Source organism: Nerophis lumbriciformis, linkage group LG15 (assembly GCF_033978685.3).
Source record: "Nerophis lumbriciformis linkage group LG15, RoL_Nlum_v2.1, whole genome shotgun sequence".
NCBI lineage: Eukaryota > Metazoa > Chordata > Actinopteri > Syngnathiformes > Syngnathidae > Nerophis > Nerophis lumbriciformis.
This window is the reverse complement of record NC_084562.2, coordinates 31,728,714-31,755,672: the sequence shown is the minus strand read 5'-3', so window position 1 is coordinate 31,755,672 and position 26,959 is coordinate 31,728,714. Positions and strand designations below refer to the sequence as shown.

Here is a 26,959-nt window from a genome sequence, read left to right as displayed (position 1 = left end):
TCAAGTTTTTCAAAATATTCTAATTTACTGGCTTTTACCTGTATACTATCATCATAATACAGTCATCACACAAGATAATCACATTGAATTATTTACATTATTTACAATCCGGGGTGTGGGGGGGGGGGGGGGGGGGTTAGGTTTGGTTGTTATCATCAGTCATCAGAGAGAGAGAGAGAGAGAGAGAGAGAGAGAGAGAGACAGAGAGAGAGAGAGAGAGAGAGAGAGAGAGAGATCAGAAGGCATAAGAAAAAGTATCTGCATTTGATTGTTTACATTTGATTATTAACAATCCGGGAAGGGTGTTAGTTAGGGTTGTAGCTGCCTGGAGGTGTACTTTTATTGCGGTTTTGAAGGAGGATAGAGATGCCCTTTCTTTTATACCTCCTTGGTAAATAAACAAGAAAAATCAAGTTTAGTTTTACTTTGTCAAGTTTTCGCAAGACATATGTCTTAATAAATGTCACCAGCAAAATATGGCAAAATATGGCATCTTAAAGAAATGTAAACACACAGATTTACGTCAGTCGGGAGATGCAATTGAATGCGTCTTGTTAGAGCAGTGATGTTTATTTCCTGTGGTGCAGTTTGAGGAATACATGAGAAACACGCGTCATTTGTGTGTCGTTCTAGGCAATTAACAACACCTACTTTCTTTCTTTCTTATTACACCTTCTCCATTTGCGTACACGCCCGTTTCAGTTCCAAAGTCCGCATATAATACCGAACGAATTTACAGTCGCCGTTCCGTGAGTCAAAGAAGGGCTTTATAGGAAACCAAACGTACTGTCCTCCATCTTGGATCCACTTGCATATTGGAAACAATACTGAACAATACTGAACAATACTGAACATATTGGAAACAATACTGAACATATTGGAAACAATACTGAACAATACTGAACATATTGGAAACAATACTGAACAATACTGAACAAGTACAGTACTTTGGTTTTGTTGTACGAGGCAACATGAGAAGGACAACTGAAACCAGCGACGGACCTGCTTTAGATAGCTCTCAACCTAACGCTGTGACACAACTAAAGAAGAACAACATTCTCTACATCGTGTATGTAATCGCAGCTTTGGACATAACGTGGATGTTTTTGCAGTTCTCCATAACGCCTGTAAGTATGTCTGCTCTGTCAGCGGAGGAAACCTCTTTTTACGTGAGTGCCCTGAAGTAGACGCTGCTCCGGAAGTGGCCGTCCAGTGCAATGAAATACATCAAATATGAGATATTCTCATTTATCTCATCATGTGAATCAATAATTTATTATAGTTATATTATATCTGTATTTATTTAATATGTTTGTGTTCAAAATTGAACACAGGAAGTGAACAAACAAACGTGTTATGCATTGCTATGAAATGGAAAAGGGGTTGGATTAAATATGGGTGTCAAACTCAAGGCCCGGGGACCAGATCTGGTCCACCACATTGATTGATTGATTGATTGAAACTTTTATTAATAGATTGCACAGTACAATACATATTCCGTACAATTGACCACTAAATGGTAACACCCCAATAAGTTTTTCAACTTGTTTAAGTCGGGGTCCATCCATCCATCCATCCATTTTCTACCGCTTATTCCCTTTGGGGTCGCGGGGGGCGCTGGAGCCTATCTCAGCTACAATCGGGCGGAAGGCGGGGTACACCCTGGACAAGTCGCCACCTCATCGCAGGGTCAACACAGATTTAAGTCGGGGTCCACGTTAATCAATTCATGGTACAAATATATACTATCAGCATAATACAGTCATCACACAAGTTCATCATCAGAGTATATACATTGAATTATTTACATTATTTACAATCCGAGGGGTGGGATGTGCAGGGGGGGGGGGGGGGGGGGGGGGGTAGGTTTGGTTGATATCAGCACTTCAGTCATCAACAATTGCATCATCTGAGAAATCAATCAATCAATCAATCAATCTTTATTTATATAGCCCTAAATCACAAGTGTCTCAAAGGGCTGCACAAGCCACAACGACATCCTCGGTACAAAGCCCACATACGGGCAAGGAAAAACTCACCCCAGTGGGACGTCGATGTGAATGACTATGAGAAACCTTGGAGAGGACCGCATATGTGGGTAACCCCCTCCCCTCTAGGGGAGACCGAAAGCAATGGATGTCGAGTGGGTCTGACATAATATTGTGAGAGTCCAGTCCATAGTGGATCCAACATAATAGTAAGAGTCCAGTCCATAGTGGGGCCAGCAGGACACCATCCCGAGCGGAGACGGGTCAGCAGCGCAGAGATGTTCCCAGCCGATGCACAGGCGAGCGGTCCACCCCGGGTCCCGACTCTGGACAGCCAGCACTTCATCCATGGCCACCGGACCTGTGCCCCCCCCCCCTCAAGGAAAAGGAGAGCAGAGGAGAAAAGAAAAGAAACGGCAGATCAACTGGTCTAACAGGGGGGCTATTTAAAGGCTAGAGTATACAAATGAGTTTTAAGATGGGACTTAAATGCTTCTACTGAGGTAGCATCTCTAATTGTTACCGGGAGGGCATTCCATAGTACTGGAGCCCGAATAGAAAACGCTCTATAGCCCGCAGACTTTTTTTGGGCTCTGGGAATCACTAATAAGCCGGAGTTCTTTGAACGCAGATTTCTTGCCGGGACATATGGTACAATGCAATCGACAAGATAGGACGGAGCTAGACCGTGTAGTATTTTATAGGTAAGTAGTAAAACCTTAAAGTCACATCTTAAGTGCACAGGAAGCCAGTGCAGGTGAGCCAGTATAGGCGTAATATGATCAAACTTTCTTGTTCTTGTCAAAAGTCTAGCAGCCGCATTTTGTACCAACTGTAATTTTTTAAATGGACATTGAAACAGTGTAGGTCTGACTTGGTAGGATATGTACAGCGAGCAGTGAACATAGTGAGCTCAGAAAGCATAAGAACTAGGGCTGCAACTAACGATTAATTTGATAATCGATTAATCTATTGATTATTACTTCGATTAATCGATAAAATACATTTCTATCCTTTCCAGTATTTTATTGGAAAAAAAACAGCATACTGGCACCATACTTATTTTGATTATTGTTTCTCAGCTGTTTGTGAATGTTGCAGTTTATAAATAAAGGTTAATAAAAAAAAATTAAAAATTGAAAAAAAGCCTCTGCGCATGCGCATAGCATAGATTCAACGAATCAATGACTAAATTAATCGACAACTATTTTTATAATCGATTTTAATCAATTTAATCGATTAGTTGTTGCAGCCCTAATAAGAACAAGTATATACATTTGATTATTTACAATCCGGGGAGGTGAGATGTGGTGGGGGGAGGGTGTTAGTCAAGGGTTGAAGTTGCCTGGAGGTGTTCATTTAGTGCGGTTTTGAAGGAGGATAGAGACGCACTTTCTTTTACACCTTTTGGGAGTGCATTCCATATTGATGTGACACAGAAGGAGAATGAATTAAGACCTTTGTTAGATCGGAATCTGGGTTTAACGTGGTTTGTGGAGCTTCCCCTGGTGTTGTGGTTATGGCGGTCATTTACGTTAAGGAAGTAGTTTGACATGTACTTCGGTATCAGGGAGGTGTAGCGAATTTTATAGACTAGGCTCAGTGCAAGTTGTGCCTAGTCTATCGTCGTTTTATATGGCCCACAAAATCCTGGAATTAATGTGCATCAGTAAAAACACTTCACCTTTCTTACTAAACATATTTGTTATTTCTGTTTTATCAGAGAAACATGCATGTAGTGTATTGCAGACAATTATCTGACAATACAAAAACCTTATATTACCACAAGGATAAACAAAGTACGGCCCACAGCTTCAGTTTTGTTGTTATGCAGCATATTGTTGGATAAAAAAAAATAAAAAAAGAGCAAATATGTGTGATGTAATGCAAAAAGCGAAATATTTGATTCTAATAACTCAGGGGTGTCTAAACTTCTTCCACCAAGGGTCGTATAATGAAAAGTTAAAGCATGCGGGTGCCATTTAAATGTAGTTTATATCGTGAAAAAAAATTAATATATAAAAACAGACATTGTATATACAGTATTTAAAGCAGGGGTGTCAAACTAATTTTAGATCGGGGGCCACATGGAGAAAAATCTACTCCCAAGTAGTAGGACTGGTAAAATCACGGCACGATATCTTAAAAATAAAGACAACTTTGGATTGTTTTCCTTGTTTAAAAATAGAACAAGCACATTTTGAAAATGTACAAATCATAATGTTGTTGTTTTTTTTTTACACTTACATGTTGCGGTTAATAGTATTCTATTTTTATTTGTTGTTATTTATACTCTGTGAATAAATGATGTGATAATGTTCATCAGTCAACTCATTGGTGTTCATTTTCAATCTATCAAGATAAAAAAATAATATCAAAATCAAATTACAGGATGTTATTAATGTAGTTTGATCATTTTCCTCGACTGGTGCACTAACATCATGTGTTTTTTTTTTTTTGCATATGTAGCATAATCTACAAAGATACAAAGAATTGCTATTGCGACATCTAGGTAGACATTTAGAACAGCTGTTTCTTTCATTCAAAAATTTAGGCAAATTTTTATACTTAGCAAACTCATCCCGCCGAAAAAAACCTGTTCGGGGACGGCCGTACGTTTGACACCCCTGATTTAAAGACTTGCGTATCTATAAAGTCACCTTTAACAAAAAGCTGACAATAAGTTTTGTCTTTAACTATATCACATTTTTTTACAACATAAAAATATATCAAAATGGCCTCTGCATACTTTTGTCTTTTTAGTATGCGGTTCTCGTTGAAAAAAGTTGGGACATCACTGTATTATTCAAATACATTCCAAATATGTATATTTTTTAATAAAATGCTTGTAACAAGCGGCCCTCTGAGAGCAGTTATAACTGCAATGTGGCCCTCAATGAAAACGAGTTTAACACCCCTGTCCTACTCTGACGTGTTGACAAATTGGAAACATGTTTGTGATGTACCATATTGTAACTTTATGCATGTTCCAAAAAAGAAATAAAAACAATAACCAGAAGTGGTCATTAACTACATTTGCCAGACAAATTTATAGAAATATCAATACAGTTGATACCAGATTTTTATGCTGTAATATCGATTTTCAAATCAAAATATCAATACTAACGATACCTTAGTTTTTTTGGATAAAGTATATCATTACCAGGAACTCAGTGTAAAGTAACTAAATCATCGAGATCTAGTTGAAATAAAACGTGATATGTGGGAACTACTTTTTCTTCCACCCAGGTAAGTTATTAATGCGCAAACAAGAAAAGGATAGGCACTTAAAATGAGTCACTCAGTATTATAAAACAGCAAGTGTGTGTAGTTTTATTGTGGGCTATTTGGACACACCAAATACAGAGTTGAATACAAATAAAATAACATATTTTGTGCAGAATAATGCCATAATTAGTTTCGCCCTGTGATTGTATATTGTTTGAAGATGATTCCCCAAGAGCAGAAACAGTTGAAATACACTACTTTTTCAATTTTACTAGACACATTAGGTATATTTGCACAACGTATCAAATCAGTATCGCGGTATCGGATCAGAAAAAAAATCAGTAGTATCTCACATCGTTACTGTATGTGGGAGCCAAATGCTGAATATTGTATCCAAAGTAATGTATTATCAAATATATAATTTTTGTAATATTTAGCTTTTAACACCTGTATTGGAGCAAGCAGCAAGGTTCATAACGCACCAAAAGTAATATTAAAGAAGTACAGTGGTACATCGGTTTTCGGTGGTAATCAAAAAGTCTGACAAAAATTAAAGCAACTTTTCTCATAAAAAATTATGTAAATTAAATTTATTTGTTCCAGACGTCCACATAGTTTTACATAAAAAACTATGTAAAATACATATACATGATGAATTAAATGGATAAATGAGCATTTCCATATTACTTTTACCTTTAATAAAGACTCTTGTTGGCGAAGACGGTAATGAGCAGTGAGGGAGAAGAGGTAGTGGAAGCCACGCTGTCGTATTTTTTCTCATTTTCTTTATCAAAGTGATAGTACTCACAACTTTCTTTGGCCCCATGGTGGCTTAATATATATATATATATTGCAGTCAGACTCAATAAAAAGTACAGAGACTGCGTCACTATTTTGTCGGATTCCTTTTTTAGTCTCTTGATTCCGCAGAATGTTTTGTGGCTACGAGCATAAACAAATGTTTGTTTGGCCGTACGATAACTAAGCTGGGCAAAGTTTTGCCGGTAATGTCAAAAACAAAATGCGTGCGTGGAAGACGAAGGTACCAATGTACCTAAATTAGGCCTCACTACTGCAGCTCTGGGGCAGCACGGTGATAGAGGGGTTAGTGCGTTTGCCTCACAATACGAAGGTCCTGAGTAGTCGTGAGTTCAATCCCGGCCTCGGGATCTTTCTGTGTGGAGTTTGCATGTTCTCCCCGTGACTGCGTGGGTTCCCTCCGGGTACTCCGGCTTCCTCCCACTTCCAAAGACATGCACCTGGGGATAGGTTGATTGGCAACACCAAATTGGCCCTAGTGTGTGAATGTGAGTGTGAATGTTGTCTGTCTATCTGTGTTGGCCCTGCGATGAGCTGGCGACTTGTCCAGGGTGTACCCCGCCTTCCGCCCGATTGTAGCTGAGATAGGCTCCAGCGGCCCCCCGCGACCCCGAAGGGAATAAGCGGTAGAAAATGGATGGATGGATGGATGGATACTGCAGCTCTGTATGCTTTTTATTGTTTATATTTAAGTCATGTAACATGTGTTTTTGTTATTTCTCATACAGTATCTGGCAAGAAACCTGGGTTTTGACACCTTGTCGTTTGGTTATTTGCAAACCATGGTCGGTGTACTCCAGCTTTTTGGGGGTCCTTTGTTTGGAAGGCAAGTAAGGGCAAGCATACTTCAGATGTTTTATGACACATTTTGTCACTGCACAAGAAAAGTTTACTCTTTTTCTCCCTCTGTGATGTGGCAGGTTTGCAGATATTTTTGGGGCCCGAGCAGCGTTGTCATTGTCCTGCGCTGCAACAATTGTTTTCTTCATTCTGTTGGCGGTAGCAGACTCTCCTGCCATGCTTTTTATCCATAAGATCCCCACAGTCATCATGCATGTCCTACCAGGTCAATGTATTCTATTACAGATGTTTCATTATAATACAGTGGTACCTGCTTATGTTGACAGCCCTACAACTAGCTGACTGACACCATAATAATTGGTTGACAACATAACCAAAACTGAAACTAGCCATTGTTTTCAAATGTACAGTGCCTCAGGAAAGTATTCACAACGTTTCACTTTTTCCTCAATTTGTAATGTTACAGCCTTATTCCACAATGCAATCAATTATTTTATGTCCTCAAAATTCTACACACATACCCCATAATGACAATGTCATTTTTTTTTAAAGTTTTGCAAATTAAAACAAAAAAATCACATGTACATAAGTATTCACAGCCTTTGCTCAATACTTTGTTGATGCACCTTTGGCAGCAATTACATAACCTCAAGTCTTTTTGAATAAGATGCCACAAACTTGGCACACCTATCTTTGGGCAGTTTCGCCCATTTTTTTTAGCAGTACCTTTCAAACTCCATCAGGTTGGATGGGAAGCATTGGTTTTCATTCAGAATTTATGTGGACATTACTGCATTCATCTTTACCTCTATCCTGATTCATCTCCCAGTTCCTGTCACTGAAAAACATCCCCACAGCATGATGCTGCCACCACCCTGCTTCACTGTAGGGATGGTGTTGGCCTGGTGATGAGCGTATTTTTTTCTTATTCTGCCAATCCTATCTGCAGCTTCTCAGATGGTTGTGGCAGACCTTTCAGAACCAGACAAACGGGCCGGTGCGCTTTCCAAACTTGGTCTATGTTTTGGCATTGGGATGATAGCCGGCTCCACTTTAGGCGGCCATCTTGTCACACACTATGGGTAAGTGTCAAAAATACTTATTTTCTTTCCATGCTTTCCATGTTTACTTAAAGCCTTGGAGAACAGCTACCAAATTGAGTGATATTGCTTTTTTATATTTTTCTTAGCAAACATTCTATGTATTTATTCTATATCAGGGGTTCTCAAACGTTATTCACCAAGTACTACTTCAGAAAAACCCTGGTTCTCCAAGTACCATTGTAATGACCAACATCAAAATACTGTAGCGTAATAGGCATAGTTATTCATTAAAAACAAGGCAGGGGTTTTGTTTAACAATTATTTATACTATTTTAGCCACTTTGACATTACACACACTGCACAAACATCATCAACACTAATACTCCATATACAGTACATATTTACAGATTTATTTAGTGTACCACTACAATTTGAGAATCCATCCATCCATCCATCTTCTTCCGCTTATCCGAGGTCGGGTCGCGGGGGCAGCAGCCTAAGCAGGGAAGCCCAGACTTCCCTCTCCCCAGCCACTTCGTCCAGCTCCTCCCGGGGGATCCCGAGGCGTTCCCAGGCCAGCCGGGAGACATAGTCTTCCCAACGTGTCCTGGGTCTTCCTCGTGGCCTCCTACCGGTCGGACATGCCCTAAACACCTCCCTAGGGAGGCGCTCGGGTGGCATCCTGACCAGATGCCCGAACCACCTCATCTGGCTCCTCTCGATGCGGAGGAGCAGCGGCTTTACTTTGAGCTCCCCCCGGATGACAGAGCTTCTCACCCTATCTCTAAGGGAGAGCCCCGCCACCCGGCGGAGGAAACTCATTTCGGCCGCTTGTACCCGTGATCTTGTCCTTTCGGTCATAACCCAAAGCTCATGACCATAGGTGAGGATGGGAACGTAGATCGACCGGTAAATTGAGAGCTTTGCCTTCCGGCTCAGCTCCTTCTTCACCACAACGGATCGATACAGCGTCCGCATTACTGAAGACGCCGCACCGACCCGCCTGTCGATCTCACGATCCACTCTTCCCTCACTCGTGAACAAGACTCCGAGGTACTTGAACTCCTCCACTTGGGGCAAGATCTCTTCCCCAACCCGGAGATGGCACTCCACCCTTTTCCGGGCGAGAACCATGGACTCGGACTTGGAGGTGCTGATTCTCATCCCAGTCGCTTCACACTCAGCTGCGAACCGATCCAGTGAGAGCTGAAGATCCTGGCCAGATGAAGCCATCAGGACCAAATCATCTGCAAAAAGCAGAGACCTAATCCCGCAGCCACCAAACCGGATCCCCTCAACGCCTTGACTGCGCCTAGAAATTCTGTCCATAAAAGTTATGAACAGAATCGGTGACAAAGGGCAGCCTTGGCGGAGTCCAACCCTCACCGGAAACGTGTCCGACTTACTGCCGGCAATGCGAACCAAGCTCTGACACTGATCATACAGGGAGCGGACCGCCACAATCAGACAGTCCGAAACCCCATACTCTCTGAGCACTCCCCACAGGACTTCCCGAGGGACACGGTCGAATGCCTTCTCCAAGTCCACAAAGCACATGTAGACTGGTTGGGCAAACTCCCATGCACCCTCAAGGACCCTGCCGAGAGTATAGAGCTGGTCCACAGTTCCACGACCAGGACGAAAACCACACTGTTCCTCCTGAATCCGAGGTTCGACTATCCGGCGTAGCCTCCTCTCCAGTACACCTGAATAGACCTTACCGGGAAGGCTGAGGAGTGTGATCCCACGATAGTTAGAACACACCCTCCGGTTCCCCTTTTTAAAGAGAGGAACCACCACCCCGGTCTGCCAATCCAGAGGTACTGCCCCCGATGTCCACGCGATGCTGCAGAGTCTTGTCAACCAAGACAGCCCTACAGCATCCAGAGCCTTAAGGAACTCCGGGCGGATCTCATCCACCCCCGGGGCCTTGCCACCGAGGAGCTTTTTAACTACCTCAGCAACCTCAGCCCCAGAAATAGGAGAGCCCACCACAGATTCCTCAGGCACTGCTTCCTCATAGGAAGACGTGTTGGTGGGATTGAGGAGGTCTTCGAAGTATTCCCTCCACCGATCCACAACTTCCGCAGTCGAGGTCAGCAGAACACCATCCGCACCATACACGGTGTTGGTAGTGCACTGCTTCCCCTTCCTGAGGCGGTGGATGGTGGTCCAGAATCGCTTCGAAGCCGTCCGGAAGTCGTTTTCCATGGCTTCCCCGAACTCCTCCCATGTCCGAGTTTTTGCCTCTGCGACCGCTGAAGCCGCACACCGCTTGGCCTGTCGGTACCTGTCCGCTGCCTCAGGAGTCCCATGAGCCAAAAGAACCCGATAGGACTCCTTCTTCAGCTTGACGGCATCCCTCACCGCCGGTGTCCACCAACGGGTTCTAGGATTACCGCCACGACAGGCACCAACTACCTTGCGGCCACAGCTCCAATCAGCCGCCTCGACAATAGAGGTGCGGAACATGGTCCACTCGGACTCAATGTCCAGCACCTCCCTCGTGACATGTTCAAAGTTCTTCCGGAGGTGGGAATTGAAACTCTCTCTGACAGGAGACTCTGCCAGACGTTCCCAGCAAACCCTCACAATGCGTTTGGGCCTGCCAGGTCTGTCCGGCATCCTCCCCCACCATCGCAGCCAACTCACCACCAGGTGGTGATCGGTAGAAAGCTCCGCCCCTCTCTTCACCCGAGTGTCCAAAACATGAGGCCGCAAATCCGATGACACAACTACAAAGTCGATCATAGAACTGCGGCCTAGGGTGTCCTGGTGCCAAGTGCACATATGGACACCCTTATGCTTGAACATGGTGTTCGTTATGGACAATCCGTGACGGGCACAAAAGTCCAATAACAAAACACCACTTGGGTTCAGATCCGGGCGGCCATTCTTCCCAATCACGCCTCTCCAGGTTTCACTGTCGTTGCCAATATGAGCGTTGAAGTCCCCCAGTAGAACGAGGGAATCACCCGGGGGAGCACTCTCAAGTACTCCCTCGAGTGAATCCAAAAAGGGTGGGTACTCTGAGCTGCTGCTTGGCGCGTAAGCGCAAACAACAGTCAGGACCCGTCCCCCCACCCGAAGGCGGAGGGAAGCTACCCTCTCGTCCACCGGGTTGAACTCCAACATGCAGGCTCTGAGCCGGGGGGCAACAAGAATTGCCACCCCAGCCCGTCGCCTCTCACTGCTGGCAACGCCAGAGTGGAAGAGAGTCCAGCCCCTCTCGAGAGAACTGGTTCCAGAGCCCTTGCTGTGCGTCGAGGTGAGTCCGACTATATCCAACCGGAACTTCTCTACCTCGCGCACTAGCTCAGGCTCCTTCCCCCCCAGCGAGGTGACGTTCCACGTCCCAAGAGCTAGCTTCTGTAGCCGAGGATCGGACCGCCAAGTGCCCTGCCTTCGGCTACCGCCCAGCTCACATTGCACCCGACCTCTATGGCCCCTGCTATGGGTGGTGAGCCCATTGGAGGGGGGACCCACGTTGCCTCTTCGGGCTGTGCCCGGCCGGGCCCCATGGGGACAGGCCCGGCCACCAGGCGCTCGCCATCGTGCCCCAACTCCGGGCCTGGCTCCGGAGGGGGGCCCCGGTGACCCGCGTCCGGGCGAGGGAAATCTGAGTCTTGGTTCTTGCATTTCCATAGAAGTCTTCGAGCTGCTCTTTGTCTGATCCCTCACCTAGGACCTGTTTGTCTTGGGAGACCCTACCAGGGGGCATGGAAGATTTGAGAATCACTCAACTTTATTATATCTTCATATATCTATCATATCTTCAGGATGCGTCTTGTTGTGGTCTTGTCTTGGTCTTATTTTACGTGCCTATTTACGTCGGACTATAAAGCAAAGCACTTTGGGTAAATTTATACCATACATGGATAATCCACAGGTTAGAAAATGTCACAGGACAGAGCAAATTTTCAATGACTCGTTGTCAATTAGTATAAAGGAAGGCTAGATTGTTTTTTAAATATCCACGCAATGCCTCGATTATTTGATTTCACATTTTTCGGGACATATGCAGATTCCAAATACAAACCCCGTTTCCATATGAGTTGGGAAATTGTGTTAGATGTAAATATAAACGGAATACAATGATTTGCAAATCCTTTTCAACCCATATTCAATTGAATGCACTTCAAAGACAAGATATTTGATGTTCAAACTCATAAACTTTATTTTTTTTTTGCAAATAATAATTAACTTTGAATTTCATGGCTGCAACACGTGCCAAAGTAGTTGGGAAAGGGCATGTTCACCACTGTGTTACATCACCTTTTCTTTTAACAACACTCAATAAACAATTGGGAACTGAGGAAACTAATTGTTGAAGCTTTGAAAGTGGAATTCTTTCCCATTCTTGTTTTATGTAGAGCTTCAGTCGTTCAACAGTCCGGGGTCTCCGCTGTCGTATTTTACGCTTCATAATGCGCCACACATTTTCGATGGGAGACAGGTCTGGACTGCAGGCGAGCCAGGAAAGTACCCGCACTCTTTTTTTTTACGAAGCCACGCTGTTGTAACACATGCTGAATGTGGCTTGGCATTGTCTTGCTGAAATAAGCAGGGGCGTCCATGAAAAAGACGGCGCTTAGATGGCAGCATATGTTGTTCCAAAACCTGTATGTACCTTTCAGCATTAATGGTGCCTTCACAGATGTGTAAGTTACCCATGCTTTGGGCACTAATGTACCCCCATACCATCACAGATTCTGGCTTTTGAACTTTGCGTCGATAACAGTCTGGATGGTTCGCTTCCCCTTTGGTCCGGATGACACGATGTTGAATATTTCCAAAAACAATTTAAAATGTGGACTCGTCAGACCACAGAACACTTTTACACTTTGCATCAGTCCATCTTGGATGATCTCGGGCCCAGAGAAGCCGGCGGCGTTTCTGGATGTTGTTGATAAATGGCTTTCGCTTTGCATAGTAGAGATTTAACTTGCACTTACAGATGTAGTGCCGAACTGTATTTAGTGACAGTGGTTTTCTGAAGTGTTCCTGAGCCCATGTGGTGATATCCTTTAGAGATTGATGTCGGTTTTTGATACAGTGCCGTCTGAGGGATCGAAGGTCACGGTCATTCAATGTTAGTTTCCGGCCATGCCGCTTACGTGGAGTGATTTCTTCAGATTCTCTGAACCTTTTGATGATATTATGGAGCGTAGATGTTGAAATCCCTAAATTTCTTGCAATTGCACTTTGAGAAACGTTGTTCTTAAACTGTTTGACTATTTGCTCACGCAGTTGTGGACAAAGGGGTGTACCTCGCCCCATCCTTTCTTGTGAAAGACTGAGCATATTTTGAGAAGCTGTTTTTATACCCAATCATGGGTCAATTAGCCTGCACACCTGTGGGATGTTCCAAATAAGTGTTTGATGAGCATTCCTCAACTTTATCAGTATTTATTGCCACCTTTCCCAACTTTTTTATCACGTGTTGCTGGCATCAAATTCTAAAGTTAATGATTATTTGCAAAAAAAATTTTTTTTATCAGTTTGTACATCAAATATGTTGTCTTTGTAGTATATTCAACTGAATATGGGTTGGAAATGATTTGCAAATCATGAGGTGGCGACTTGTCCAGGGTGTACCCCGCCTTCCGCCCGATTGTAGTTGAGATAGGCTCCAGCACCAACCGTGACACCGAAGGGAATAAGCGGTAGAAAATGGATCGATGGATGGATGTATTCCGTTTATATTTACATCTAACACAATTTCCCAACTCATATGGAAACGGGGTTTGTACACAACAGCAGGTACCAATAGGTAAGAAAAGTGTTTTTTTGCATATCGTAATTAAAATAAAACGCCATAGATTTGACTGATTGACTATGGACAAAATCTAACGACTCATATTTGACTAGGAAAATGATTAGTCGTAGATTAAAAATCAGAATCAGCTTTTCTACATATGCAACACATAATAATATGGTTTTGACTGTGATAAATATGTAACTATGTGCGTGGCATTTAAGACAAATGGCCCTGAAAAATATACGAATAAGAAAAAAACAAAACACAACTATATTTTGGGGGTAATCTGGATTCAGGACTTTTTTACTTTTGGGAGATAGGACCTGGCGGAGGTCTGGTGCTTTTTTAGTTGTCATTGTAGTCAAGACTTTACTGTGAAATTACCGCAGCAGCTCTGTTAGATTAATGTATAACATATATGAAAACACAAATGCAGACTAAATGATGTACACAAAACAGTTGTTGGTTAAAATATTTTTATTATTATGCTTTTTCTTGATGTCTCCGCTTATGTCGACTACAGTGAGTCAGTCAGAGGGTTGTCGACATAAACGGGTTTCACTCTATTGCTCGATGAGCGCAACACAGAAAGTGACTTCAACACTTTTTAGTGTTGTCCAGTTAACGTTGTTTTTGTTCTTTGTTTCTACAGCGAGAGATTTGCTGCATATTCTGGTGCAGCAGGGAGCGCATTAAGTCTCATGTTGGTGTTAATCTTTATCCCCGAAACCACTAAAGTTCAAGCTCCGGGAACCGACACAAAGTGTAAGGACACTTGAGTTTTTACACACATCATGTTATGCTTTGGGAAGACAATTCCTACTTTGTGCTGCAAGGGTACTAGATATATATTTTTAAAGTACAGTAGTACCTCAACTTATGATCTTAATTGGTTCTGTGACGAAGCTCTTAACTCAAAACACTTGTACCTCAAGCGGCTGAAATGAGTTTCCTCCGCTGGGTGGCGGGGCTCTCCCTTAGAGATAGGGTGAGGAGCTCTGTCATCTGGAAGGAGCTCAAAGTAAAGCCGCTGCTCCTCCACATGGAGAGGAGCCAGATGAGGTGGTTCGGGCATCTGGTCAGGATGCCACCCGAACGCCTAAGGAGGTGTTTCAGGCACGTCCGACCAGTAGGAGGCCACAGGGAAGACCCAGGACACGTTGGGAAGACTATGTCTCCCGGCTGGCCTGGGAACACCTCAGGATCTCCCGGGAGGAGCTGGACCAAGTGGCTGGGGAGAGGGAAGTCTGGGCTTCCCTGCTTAGGCTGCTGCCCCTGCGACCCGACCTCGGATAAGTGGAAGAAGATGGATGGATGGTACTTTGCTGTCTCAAAACACCACCATTTTAACATGTAACATGCCTTTTAAAAAGAAAAAACAAACTTTTAAATAGCAAATATTGTATGAAAAACAATCAAATGTAATGTGATCAACTACAATAGTTTTATTAGGTAATGTAGTGAGTGTGGGGAGAGCAGGTAGGGCATAGTCTCAGTGTTGGGGCAATGAAGGTGTTCAGGTCCTCAGCCAGTTGTTACCTGCAGGGTGGGGTGTGGGTTTCCTGTAGTTGGTGACCTCTTGTAGGCCTTTCCAAACTGCTGAGGGGTTGTTAGCTAATAATTTTTAGTTTGAGCTTTTTTTAGCTATCCTGATCTCGTTTGCCTGTTTGTTCTTAGCCTGCTTGAGCAGGACTAAGTCCCCACTCCTGTAGGCGTCCTTCTTGGCCTGATGCAGCTTCCTAAGCTGAGGTGTTGTATATGTATGTGCAGGCATGTAGCTGCTGCTTTGAGTCCTTCGACTATTTCTTCACAGTCCTCAATACAGGCTGAGCAGCTTTTAACCTCTGCCTTTAGGTCAGGATGAATTAGACAGTGATCAGAGGGTGCTAAAGTTACACAGAGACCTTCATTGCTGTGTAGCAGTAGTACAGCGTGTTAGCTCCCCGTGTGAGGCACTTAATATGCTGTTTGTATTGTTAAAGCCCCCCAGAATGATCAGCAGGGAGTCAGGGTGTTTTTCTTACACGTCTGCAGTATGGTCAGCCAGGTGCTCTAACGCCTATGCTCCGCAGGTCTGAGATAGTATGTAAACATCGACCATAATACTTTATGTAGAAGCATTTACCGCCTCTCTTCGTCCTCCCTGAGAACTCTATAACGCAGTGGCGGGCCGTGCATTTCTCACCTAGGCCTTCAGTGATGTGCTACTTATTCCGACCTCACCTCTCAAAATACCGTAATTTATGTCACCACATGGACACGGCTGGAGATACTATACAGAAACACACTTGCTCGTTACTGGGCATTGAACTCAACAGTGTCTATTTTTCGGCGCATTTTACATTCAATAAAACTTATCTTATGTGGTACTGTCAAAATTAAAATAATTGTATAAAACAAATGAAACATGAACAAATAAAATATTTGAACTCACAATTTGTAGCACGCATCTGACGCCGTATAAGCCAGTGGTACCACTTGTCGTCGTTTGATTCGTGAGAAAGTGGCAGGGAAACCATTTCGCCGCTGGTGTTGTGCCAAAATGTGATTGCCTGTCAAAAACTGATTGACTTTGCGGGAGCGCGCACCGCTCGCTAAACCTGCATTGCTTGGCTTCGTCTGTCCACAGGGGATTACTAGGTGTAAGACAAACATTTTATTGTACCGGTGAGTTTTCTGTGGTTTTCTATGGCTCGTATGGTTCCGGTGCCACTTACTATTTTCGCAACTTGTGATACTTCCAAGTGAGTAACCAATCACAGCGTTAGGCCAGCTAGAAGGCCTTACTGACAATAACTCGTGATCTGATTGGCTATCGCAATTGTCTATCAACTCTATGTGTCCGCTCACTTACAGTGCAAAGACGCCCGCATTGTTGATTCTGAAGGCCCCGGGCAGATTTCTTACAGCATGGCAACATAAGCTAGCTGAATTCTGATTGGATACAAACTCTAAACTGAAAAATACTTTTATCTTTAATTATGATCCTGACTTCTGGGTATGTTAGGCCAGCAGAGAAGGCCTTGCTGGCTCTGACGGCACACCACTGCTATAATGTGGTCCCCTCTGAGGAGCTGAGAGGTGCAGTAAGCTATCCAGGATGTCTTCACTGAGCCAGTTTTCGGTAAAACACAAGACGTGGGGTCTGCAAAAAACCTGTTTCTGGTGTTTAGGAGCAGCAATTCGTCCATCTTATTAGCCATGGAGTAAACATTTGCCAAGTGAATGGATGGAAGTGCAGTGCGTAATGTCGCTGCCTCAGCTTAATAAGCACATCTGCTCAATTTCCCCGTCTTCGGCGTATCCGGCATCGTCCAAATAAAGCAGCTGCTCCTCCGTTGAGAATCTCTGGTTCAATAAGAACCGGTGAAAAGAGTTCGGCAGAGGACTGTCCAATGTTTAATAGTTGTTGTCAACAACGCGCCTACTTAAAGGGGAACATTATCACAATTTCAGAATGGTTAAAACCATTAAAAATCAGTTCCCAGTGGCTTATTTTATTTTTCGAAGTTTTTTAAAACATTTTACCCATCACGCAATGTCCCTAAAAGAAGCTTCAAAGTGCCTGATTTTAACCATCGTTAAATACACCCATCCATTTTCCTGTGACGTCACATAGTGATGCCAACTCAAACAAACATGGCGGTTAGAACAGCAAGCTATAGCGACATTAGCTCGGATTCAGACTCGGATTTCAGCGGCTTAAGCGATTCAACAGATTACGCATGTATTGAAACGGATGGTTGTAGTGTGGAGGCAGGTAGCGAAAACCAAATTGAAGAAGAAACTGAAGCTATTGAGCCATATCGGTTTGAACCGTATGCAAGCGAAACCCACGAAAACGACACGACAGCCAGCGACACGGGAGAAAGCGAGGACGAATTCGGCGATCGCCTTCTAACCAACGATTGGTATGTGTTTGTTTGGCATTAAAGGAAACTAACAACTATGAAGTAGGTTTACAGCATATGAAATACATTTGGCAACAACATGCACTTTGAGAGTGCAGACAGCCCAGTTTTCATCAATTAATATATTCTGTAGACATACCCTCATCCGCGCTCTTTTCCTGAAAGCTGATCTGTCCAGTTTTGGAGTTGATGTCAGCAGGCCAGGGAAGCTAGGGTCGATATTCTTCTCTTGATCATCTTCGGTGGCATAAAGGACGGTGTGAGCCAAGACATCCAGGGGGTTTAGCTCGCTCGTCTGCGGGAACAAACTGCCGCCATTGCTTGCCGTGCTACTGAGGTCCTTTGTCCCTGAATTGCTCACACACTCCGGCAGATTCAATGGGGGTCTGGCGGCAGATTTCTTTGACTTTATCGTTGGAAATGCATCTGCTTTGAGTGTCGCAGGATATCCACACATTCTTGCCATCTCTGTCGTAGCATAGCTTTCGTGGGTAAAGTGTGCGGAACAAACGTCCAATTTCTTGCCACTTTGGCATCTTTGGGCCACTGGTGCAACTTGAATCCGTCCCTGTTGGTGTTGTTACACCCTCCGACAACACACCGACGAGGCATGATGTCTCCAAGGTACGGAAAACAGTCGAAAAAACGGAAAATAACAGAGCTGATTTGACTCGGTGTTTGAGAAAATGGCGGATTGCTTCCCGATGTGACGTCATCGCTCCGAGAGCGAATATTAGAAAGGCGTTTAATTCGCCAAAATTCACCCATTTAGAGTTTGGAAATCGGTTAAAAAAATATATGGTCTTTTTTTCTGCAACATCAAGGTATATATTGACACTTACATAGGTCTGGTGATAATGTTCCCTTTTAAAGATATAGGTCTGTGGGCAAGGAGCTACACAAAGCCACCAAGGAGCTGGCTGAGGAGATAGAGAAGGCAAGTTTCTGGCTTTAGGTGAGGAGGCGAGACAAGGCAAGGGGAGTGAGCAAATCCTGAAAAAGACTAGTTGAGGGGGGTGACTGGGAGACGTCTCTGTTCACTACGCCCGCCACCAGGAGATGTTTCGGGATAAGAGGCGAAATGAATGCCAGTGAATGGTGGTCCCGGGCTGATGACCCCGCAAGCACAATAGGCGGAGGTGGAGTTGCGGCCGGCTTAGAACCTTGCAGGTTTGTACATCTACCTGAACAAACCAATTGCTGGTAAAAGAGACCAGAGAAGGGCAGCAAAGTACTGCAGAAATAAAGAAAGATGAAACAACTACAGGAGAGCGCAATCCTGTGGCATCTGATCAGGGTTCATCAGTTCATGCTCACAGATTTAGATAGGACAACTCCAGTTAAGCCGGAACCAAAGTATTTATCCTCTTCAAGAGGGCACATGCCCCAACAAACAACAAATAAGATACACATATAAAACCACAATAAAGCAAAATCATTATTGTCGGAGCGTGTCCTCTCTTGTAGGGGATAAATACTTTGGTTGGATCTGGCACCTGGCTCCTAGACAAGAGCAGTCCTCTCTAAGTCTGAGAGCATGAACTGATGAAGCCTGCTCGGATCAGAGACTAAACGCCTTATGAGACAACCTGAAGAGTCCAGTTGCGATCGATTCAATGCCCTGAGAACACAATGACTAAATGAATGAGAACATTCAGAGGCATGACAGGGTGTTGTGGATCTTTCCGTGATTCCATGAAAAAGTATTAGCATGCTAGGTTGTTTAGCAGTAGATCATTACTTCTGTTGGTACTTCCAGTTAATGTTTGTCCTTTATGTTTAAATCCACTCTAGCTGAGACGAAAAAGTCAATATTCAACGTGGGACAGATTACAAGACTCATAAAGTATCCAGGTGTGCTGTCAACCTTTGTTGTGAAGATTGTAGCAGGTTTACCTTCAGGTGAGAACTTTCTTTCTTTCCTCAGTTTCAGCATGTGATCATTTACTTTACTTGGACTTGTTCGTCATACAGTAGATCCTGTTTATTCGCATACGTTTGTGTATATATATATATATATATATATATACATATGTATGTATGTGTATGTATTAGGGATGTCCGGTAATGGCTTTTTGCCGATATCCGATATTGTCCAACTCTTTAATTACCGATACCGATATCAACCGATACTGATATCAACCGATATATACAGTCGTGGAATTAACACATTATTATGCCTAATTTGGACAACCAGGTATGGTGAAGATAAGGTACTTTTATAAAAAAATTTTAAAAATAAAATAAGATAAATAAATTAAAAACATTTTCTTGAATAAAAAAGAAAGTAAAACAATATAAAAACAGTTACATAGAAACTAGTAATGAATGAAAATGAGTCAAATTAACTGTTAAAGGTTAGTACTATTAGTGGACCAGCAGCACGTACAATCATCTACTACTCATTGAAATCATTTGGTTTTTGCCCTCAAAGTCCTCCTTTGTCCAGGGAATTATTCCCTGAGTTTGTAAACATTAACAAAAACAAAAAATGAGTAAATAAAACTATCAACCTAATAACTCTAGTATGAGTCATATCCTGATACTACCCTTGGTATCAACACCACAGTTTATGGATGGATGTGTCGTGTACTGACTGTGACAATGCTGACACACCAACAGTTGTTATGTTATCCTCTCTCTAGATTCTGGCTTGCTCTCGTTACATGTTTAACTCTGTCCTCTTAAGATAAAAAAAAAAAAAAGAGTGTATTTAATGTAATGAATGTGATTATTATTTGCTTGGAAGATACATACTTTTTCCGATACTGATCATTGGCCGATCGATCAGCACATCTCCATTAGTAGCTGTTCTCTTTCTTCAGGAATTTTCCAGGTGATGTTTTCTGTCATGGCAATGGAGTTTTTTAAGCTGACACCTAAGCAAAATGGCTACTTAATGGCATATTTTGGCATAACCCAGATGGTGAGTATTATTTCTTCTACACGTTTGGGATACGAAGACTAACTGCATGACAAAATCCATCAATTCCCAACATTTATCCAGGTGATGCAGGGAGGGGTGATCGGACGTCTTACGGCGAGATACTCTGAGAGTTCGCTGCTACTTCTGTCCATCGGGGTTTCTGCTTGTGTAGGCCTGGCACAGGTACACACCTGCAATCACTCACACTGCTTGTGTAGGCCTGGCACAGGTACACACCTGCAATCACTCACACTAAGATGAACATGTGCTGAAATGATTCATTTGCTTCTTCAACCTGTCATCTGAAATGTTAATTGTGTACATGCTTAGTGGCTTTTAGCAAATGCCCAGTTATTTGCAAGCTGAAGGTTTTATTTATAGTCATTCTGAGTCGCTGCCATTTGCTTGGTGTAACTCTATAAAAAAACTCTTTTTTTTTTACTCTAAATCTGATAATACACATATTGAACTATTCATTTTTTATTTTGGTTTTTGGAGTTTTTTACAAGGTCCCTAAAATGAAGGGGAAAGACTTTTATTTATCCCACAATGGGGAAATGATGTTGTTGCAGTGCACGTTTTTTTTTGCAGTGCAGTAACAGAAGTAAAGCGTAATGATAAACAAAATAATAATAATACATACTACATATTGCTCACTAATATGTATAGGCAGAAAAGATAAAAACCCTCCCACAAACATTTGTATTGCACACCACAAAAAAAGAGACTAATTTAAGTAATAATGGATGCTGTGGGGCTGTCTTGGTTGACAAGACTCTGCAGCATCGCGTGGACATCGGGGGCGGTACCTCTGGATTGGCAGACCGGGGTGGTGGTTCCTCTCTTTAAAAAGGGGAACCGGAGGGTGTGTTCTAACTATCGTGGGATCACACTCCTCAGCCTTCCCGGTAAGGTCTATTCAGGTGTACTGGAGAGGAGGCTACGCCGGATAGTCGAACCTCGGATTCAGGAGGAACAGTGTGGTTTTCGTCCTGGTCGTGGAACTGTGGACCAGCTCTATACTCTCGGCAGGGTCCTTGAGGGTGCATGGGAGTTTGCCCAACCAGTCTACATGTGCTTTGTGGACTTGGAGAAGGCATTCGACCGTGTACCCCGGGAAGTCCTGTGGGGAGTGCTCAGAGAGTATGGTGTTTCGGACTGTCTGATTGTGGCGGTCCGCTCCCTGTATGATCAGTGTCAGAGCTTGGTTCGCATTTCCGGCAGTAAGTCGGACACGTTTCCGGTGAGGGTTGGACTCCGCCAAGGCTGCCCTTTGTCACCGATTCTGTTCATAACTTTTATGGACAGAATTTCTAGGCGCAGTCAAGGCGTTGAGGGGATCCGGTTTGGTGGCTGCAGGATTAGGTCTCTGCTTTTTGCAGATGATTTGGTCCTGATGGCTTCATCTGGCCAGGATCTTCAGCTCTCACTGGATCGGTTCGCAGCCGAGTGTGAAGCGACTGGGATGAGAATCAGCACCTCCAAGTCCGAGTCCATGGTTCTCGCCCGGAAAAGGGTGGAGTGCCATCTCCGGGTTGGGGAGGAGATCTTGCCCCAAGTGGAGGAGTTCAAGTACCTCGGAGTCTTGTTCACAAGTGAGGAAAGAGTGGATCGTGAGATCGACAGGCGGATCGGTGCGGCGTCTTCAGTAATGCGGACGCTGTATCGATCCGTTGTGGTGAAGAAGGAGCTGAGCCGGAAGGCAAAGCTCTCAATTTACCGGTCGATCTACGTTCCCATCCTCACCTATGGTCATGAGCTTTGGGTTATGACCGAAAGGACAAGATCACGGGTACAAGCGGCCGAAATGAGTTTCCTCCGCCGGGTGGCGGGGCTCTCCCTTAGAGATAGGGTGAGAAGCTCTGTCATCCGGGGGGAGCTCAAAGTAAAGCCGCTGCTCCTCCACATCGAGAGGAGCCAGATGAGGTGGTTCGGGCATCTGGTCAGGATGCCACCCGAGCGCCTCCCTAAGGAGGTGTTTAGGGCATGTCCGACCGGTAGGAGGCCACGAGGAAGACCCAGGACACGTTGGGAAGACTATGTCTCCCGGCTGGCCTGGGAACGCCTCGGGATCCCCCGGGAGGAGCTGGACCAAGTGGCTGGGGAGAGGGAAGTCTGGGCTTCCCTGCTTAGGCTGCTGCCCCCGCGACCCGACCTCGGATAAGCGGAAGAAGATGGATGGATGGAATTTAAGTAACAGGACTGCGTTTTTAGCAGATAATTGTCAAAAACATGAAATAAAAGTACATGGCATTCATGCTAATAGCATGCTGACATCAAGCACCTTACAGTGATACAACAACAAAATATAAAAACAAAAAGCAGAAAAGCTGAGATTTTAACCTCCTGCCAGAATCTGAAAGGCTCAACTTCCTGTTGACCATGTAGAATCGGGGTGTCAAAGTCAAGGCCCGCAAATGAACAATAATAATAATAATAATAACTGGGATTTATATAGCGCTTTTCTAGGTACCCAAAGTCGCTTTACATGTTGAACCCATCATTCATTCACACCTGGTGGTGGTAAGCTACTTTCATAGCCACAGCTGCCCTGGGGTAGACTGACGGAAGCGTGGCTGCAATTTGCGCCAACGGCCCCTCCGACCACCACCTGTCATTCATCATTCAATTCACCGGTGTGAGTGGCACCGGGGGCAAAGGGTGAAGTGTCCCGCCCAAGGACACAACGGCAGCGATTTTTGAATGGTAAGAGGCGGGGAGCGAACTTGCAACCCTCAGGTTTCTGGCACGGTTGCTCTACCCACTACGCCACGCTGCCCCGACAATCTGAAGTTGTCTTTATTTTTTATTTTTAATGCCATGATTTTAATAGTCCGGCTTGCGTGTGCACAGATTTTCCTCCATGCGGCCCCTGAACTAAAATGATGTAGAATGACACATATATTCTTTAAATCACGTCTAATAGAACTCCTTTCCATATTGGTGGTATTAATGTGAGAATTCTTCTTCCTGCAGGCGTACATGCAGAATGTGTTCCATTTCTGCCTCATTGTGGTCCCCATGATGTTTTCTCTCAGCACGTTCAACGTCATCACAGACAGTTTGCTCACCAAGAGCGTACCTTCCACGGACACGGGTAAGATCCTTCTGATGCCATGTAAATCCCTTTTTGTCACGTTAGTACCACTGTTTCATTTCCGAAACGGATGCTCATACTGATACTAAAACAAATACCAACCTCATTTTGACTTGTCCTGTTAAGAGTAATTGTTTTGTATGCATGTATTTTACTTAAAAAAACATACAGCATGTTTTAACTATGCAACAAATATTACAATTCCCTAAAGGAAGGCATTAAATATCTTATATAACGAAAATGCTGCTCATTAGAGCATTTTTCATCCAGGTCAGTTGTTATGATTGTCCCTAATTATGCACAAAAACAGCGTATTTGAAGGTAAACAAGCCTTCGCAGTAAGCGATCACTTGTAGTCTGGAGCCCATGGACCTCTAAACTGACACACGTATCATGGCAGCTTTTGCTATTCTTTAAATGGGCGCCGAGTAGATGAGGGGGAAAAAGATGCGCATTCAAATTAGAAGGATCTGGCAAACTGGGTGAAAGCAATTTCATCAACAATAGGCAATATATGAGGCAAGGAGATGACACATCAGAGTACTTGAATGTGGTGTACCCCAGGGGTCATTGTTAAGACCAGAATTATTCTATTTATGCACCCAGGACATTTGTAGAGACTTAAAGCGAACATTGTTTGTAGATGACACGGAAAACTCACAGGAAGTGATGAAAACTGATTATAGCAGAAAAGAAGATTGTTTGTTAAAAAACACATTATCCTTGAATTTAAATAAAACCAAAATAATGTTATTTAGGAATACAAAAATGTAAGATACTTATTCACAAATACAAATACATGGTGTTTGTACAGGAAACATTTTAGGAGTCAAAATAGATCATAAAAATAAGCTGAAACCCACATATTAAGGACATACAACATAAAGTGGTATTAAAAATATCAATATTAAATAAGGCTAAAATGGTTATAGTGGCATATTACTTACAAATAAAAAATTATCCAAGGCAGAAATGTATTTGAAAGTATCCAGTAACAAACGTGTCCACAGCTTTCAACTTACTGCGTCATGCCTTTCCTGTAATGAATTTGGTCACAATAATTAACACTTACGGTACTTCATGGGCATAAATCTGTCTTAAAGTTAGTGTTTTTCCTATCTTCCATTGTTCTCAGAGTCATTTTACTTGATTTAACCGTTTCTAACATTCTACACAACAGAATAATAAAAGTTTGTATAATTCCTGCTGACACATACAGGTAAAAGCCAGTAAATTAGAATATTTTGAAAAACTTGATTTATTTCAGTAATTGCATTCAAAAGGTGTAACTTGTACATTATATTTATTCATTGCACACAGACTGATGCATTCAAATGTTTATTTCATTTAATTTTGATGATTTGAAGTGGCAACAAATGAAAATCCAAAATTCCGTGTGTCACAAAATTAGAATATTGTGTAAGGGTTAAATTTTGAAGACACCTGGTGCCACAAACTAATCAGCTGATTAACTCAAAACACCTGCAAAGGGCTTTAAATGGTCTCTCAGTCCAGTTCTGAAGCCTACACAAACATGGGGAAGACTTCAGATTTGACAGCTGTCCAAAAGGCAACCATCGACACATTGCACAAGGAGGGAAAGACACAAAAGGTTATTGCTGAAGAGGCTGGCTGTTCTCAGAGCTCTGTGTCCAAACACATTAATGGAGAGGCAAAGGGAAGGAAAAACTGTGGTCAGAAAAAGTGTACAAGCGATAGGGATCACCGCGCCCTGGTCAAGATTGTGAAAAAAAACCCATTCAAAAATGTGGGGGAGATTCAGAAGGAGTGGAGTCAGTGCTTCAAGATCCACCACCAAGAGACGCTTGAAAGACATGGGTTTCAACTGCCGCATACCTCGTGTCAAGCCACTGTTGACCAAGAAACAGCGCGCAAAGCGTCTCACCTGGGCTAAGGAAAAAAGGAGCTGGACTGCTGCTGAGTGGTCCAAAGTCATGTTTTCGGACGAAAGCAAATTTTGCATTTCCTTTGGAAATCGAGGTCACAGAGTCTGGAGGAAGACAGGAGGCACAGGATCCACGTTGCCTGAAGTCTAGTGTAAAGTTTCCACCATCAGTGATGGTTTGGGGTGCCATGTCATCTGCTGGTGTCGGTCCACTCTGTTTCCTGAGATCCAGGGTCAACGCAGCCGTCTACCAGCAAGTTTTAGAGCACTTCATGCTTCCTGCTGCTGACCTGCTCTATGGAGATGGAGATTTCAAGTTCCAACAGGACTTGGCGCCTGCACACAGCGCAAAATCTACCCGTGCCTGGTTTACGGACCATGGTATTTCTGTTCTAAATTGGCCCGCCAACTCCCCTGACCTTAGCCCCATAGAAAATCTGTGGGGTATTGTGAAAAGGAAGATGCAGAATGCCAGACCCAAAAACGCAGAAGAGTTGAAGGCCACTATCAGAGCAACCTGGGCTCTCATAACACCTGAGCAGTGCCAGAAACTCATCGACTCCATGCCACGCCGCATTAACGCAGTAATTGAGGCAAAAGGAGCTCCAACCAAGTATTGAGTATTGTACATGCTCATATTTTTCATTTTCATACTTTTCAGTTGGCCAACATTTCTAAAAATCCCTTTTTTGTATTAGCCTTAAGTAATATTCTAATTTTGTGACACACGGAATTTTGGATTTTCATTTGTTGCCACTTCAAATCATCAAAATTAAATGAAATAAACATTTGAATGCATCAGTCTGTGTGCAATGAATAAATATAATGTACAAGTTACACCTTTTGAATGCAATTACTGAAATAAATCAAGTTTTTCAAAATATTCTAATTTACTGGCTTTTACCTGTATAAATGAGTACTGAGACAAGCCAAATTATAATATTTCAAAAATGTGTGGGGATAAAAAGCAATCACAGTGTGTTTACAGTATATATTTAAACACTGGAGTAAAATGAGCATTAACAAGTATTTTTAATCAGGATTTGAAACCTTTGTGCTTTCTCACCAGGCACAATGTTGGGACTTTGTGCATCAGTTCAGTCCCTCCTCCGCACAGTCGGCCCGACCATCGGCGGCTTCCTCTACGTAGGTTATGGTATTTCCTCCATAGGCTTTCTTCAGTTTATTGTGAATGCTGCTGTGTTCGTGTACCAGCTGCAACGTCCACTCAAGAACAAGAAAGTCGAGCACAAACAATGAAATGGCTTTGACATTTTCACAGGAGGTGGAACCTGCTCTGATTTGTATAATTACTATATCCTGCCATTGTGTAAGATTTTTGTAAAACCTTTTTGCATTGAATACCTATTAAAATGATTTTATACACAGTAATGTTGGACTGCACACATATTGAAGGGTTGCTTTTGTTCACAAATGAATCAGTTACTCTGTGATCTCAAATCCACAAATACAGCCATA

General features: G+C 43.3%; 1 protein-coding gene across 1 annotated transcript; it reads left to right on the top strand.

Annotated features, from left to right (window-relative positions):
- Positions 1-570: 570 nt before the first annotated feature.
- slc67a1 (solute carrier family 67 member 1) lies at positions 571-26,884 on the top strand. The gene is made up of 11 exons (XM_061975043.1): positions 571-906; positions 938-1,127; positions 6,764-6,861; positions 6,956-7,101; positions 7,786-7,918; positions 14,293-14,405; positions 19,346-19,453; positions 20,377-20,477; positions 20,559-20,660; positions 23,454-23,574; positions 26,550-26,884. Exons 2-11 carry the CDS (start codon positions 972-974, stop codon positions 26,738-26,740), a joined length of 1,269 nt encoding a protein of 422 aa, XP_061831027.1. The 5' UTR covers positions 571-906; positions 938-971; the 3' UTR covers positions 26,741-26,884.
- The last annotated feature ends 75 nt before the right edge of the window (positions 26,885-26,959 follow it).

Bases quoted from the DNA above. Each gene is read 5' to 3' on its own strand.
- slc67a1 (XM_061975043.1), top strand. From the start codon at position 972: ATGAGAAGGACAACTGAAACCAGCGACGGACCTGCTTTAGATAGCTCT. The intron at 6,862-6,955 runs GCAAGTAAGGGC...GTGATGTGGCAG, and splicing joins GGGGGTCCTTTGTTTGGAAG to GTTTGCAGATATTTTTGGGG. The intron at 7,102-7,785 runs GTCAATGTATTC...TCCTATCTGCAG, and splicing joins CATCATGCATGTCCTACCAG to CTTCTCAGATGGTTGTGGCA.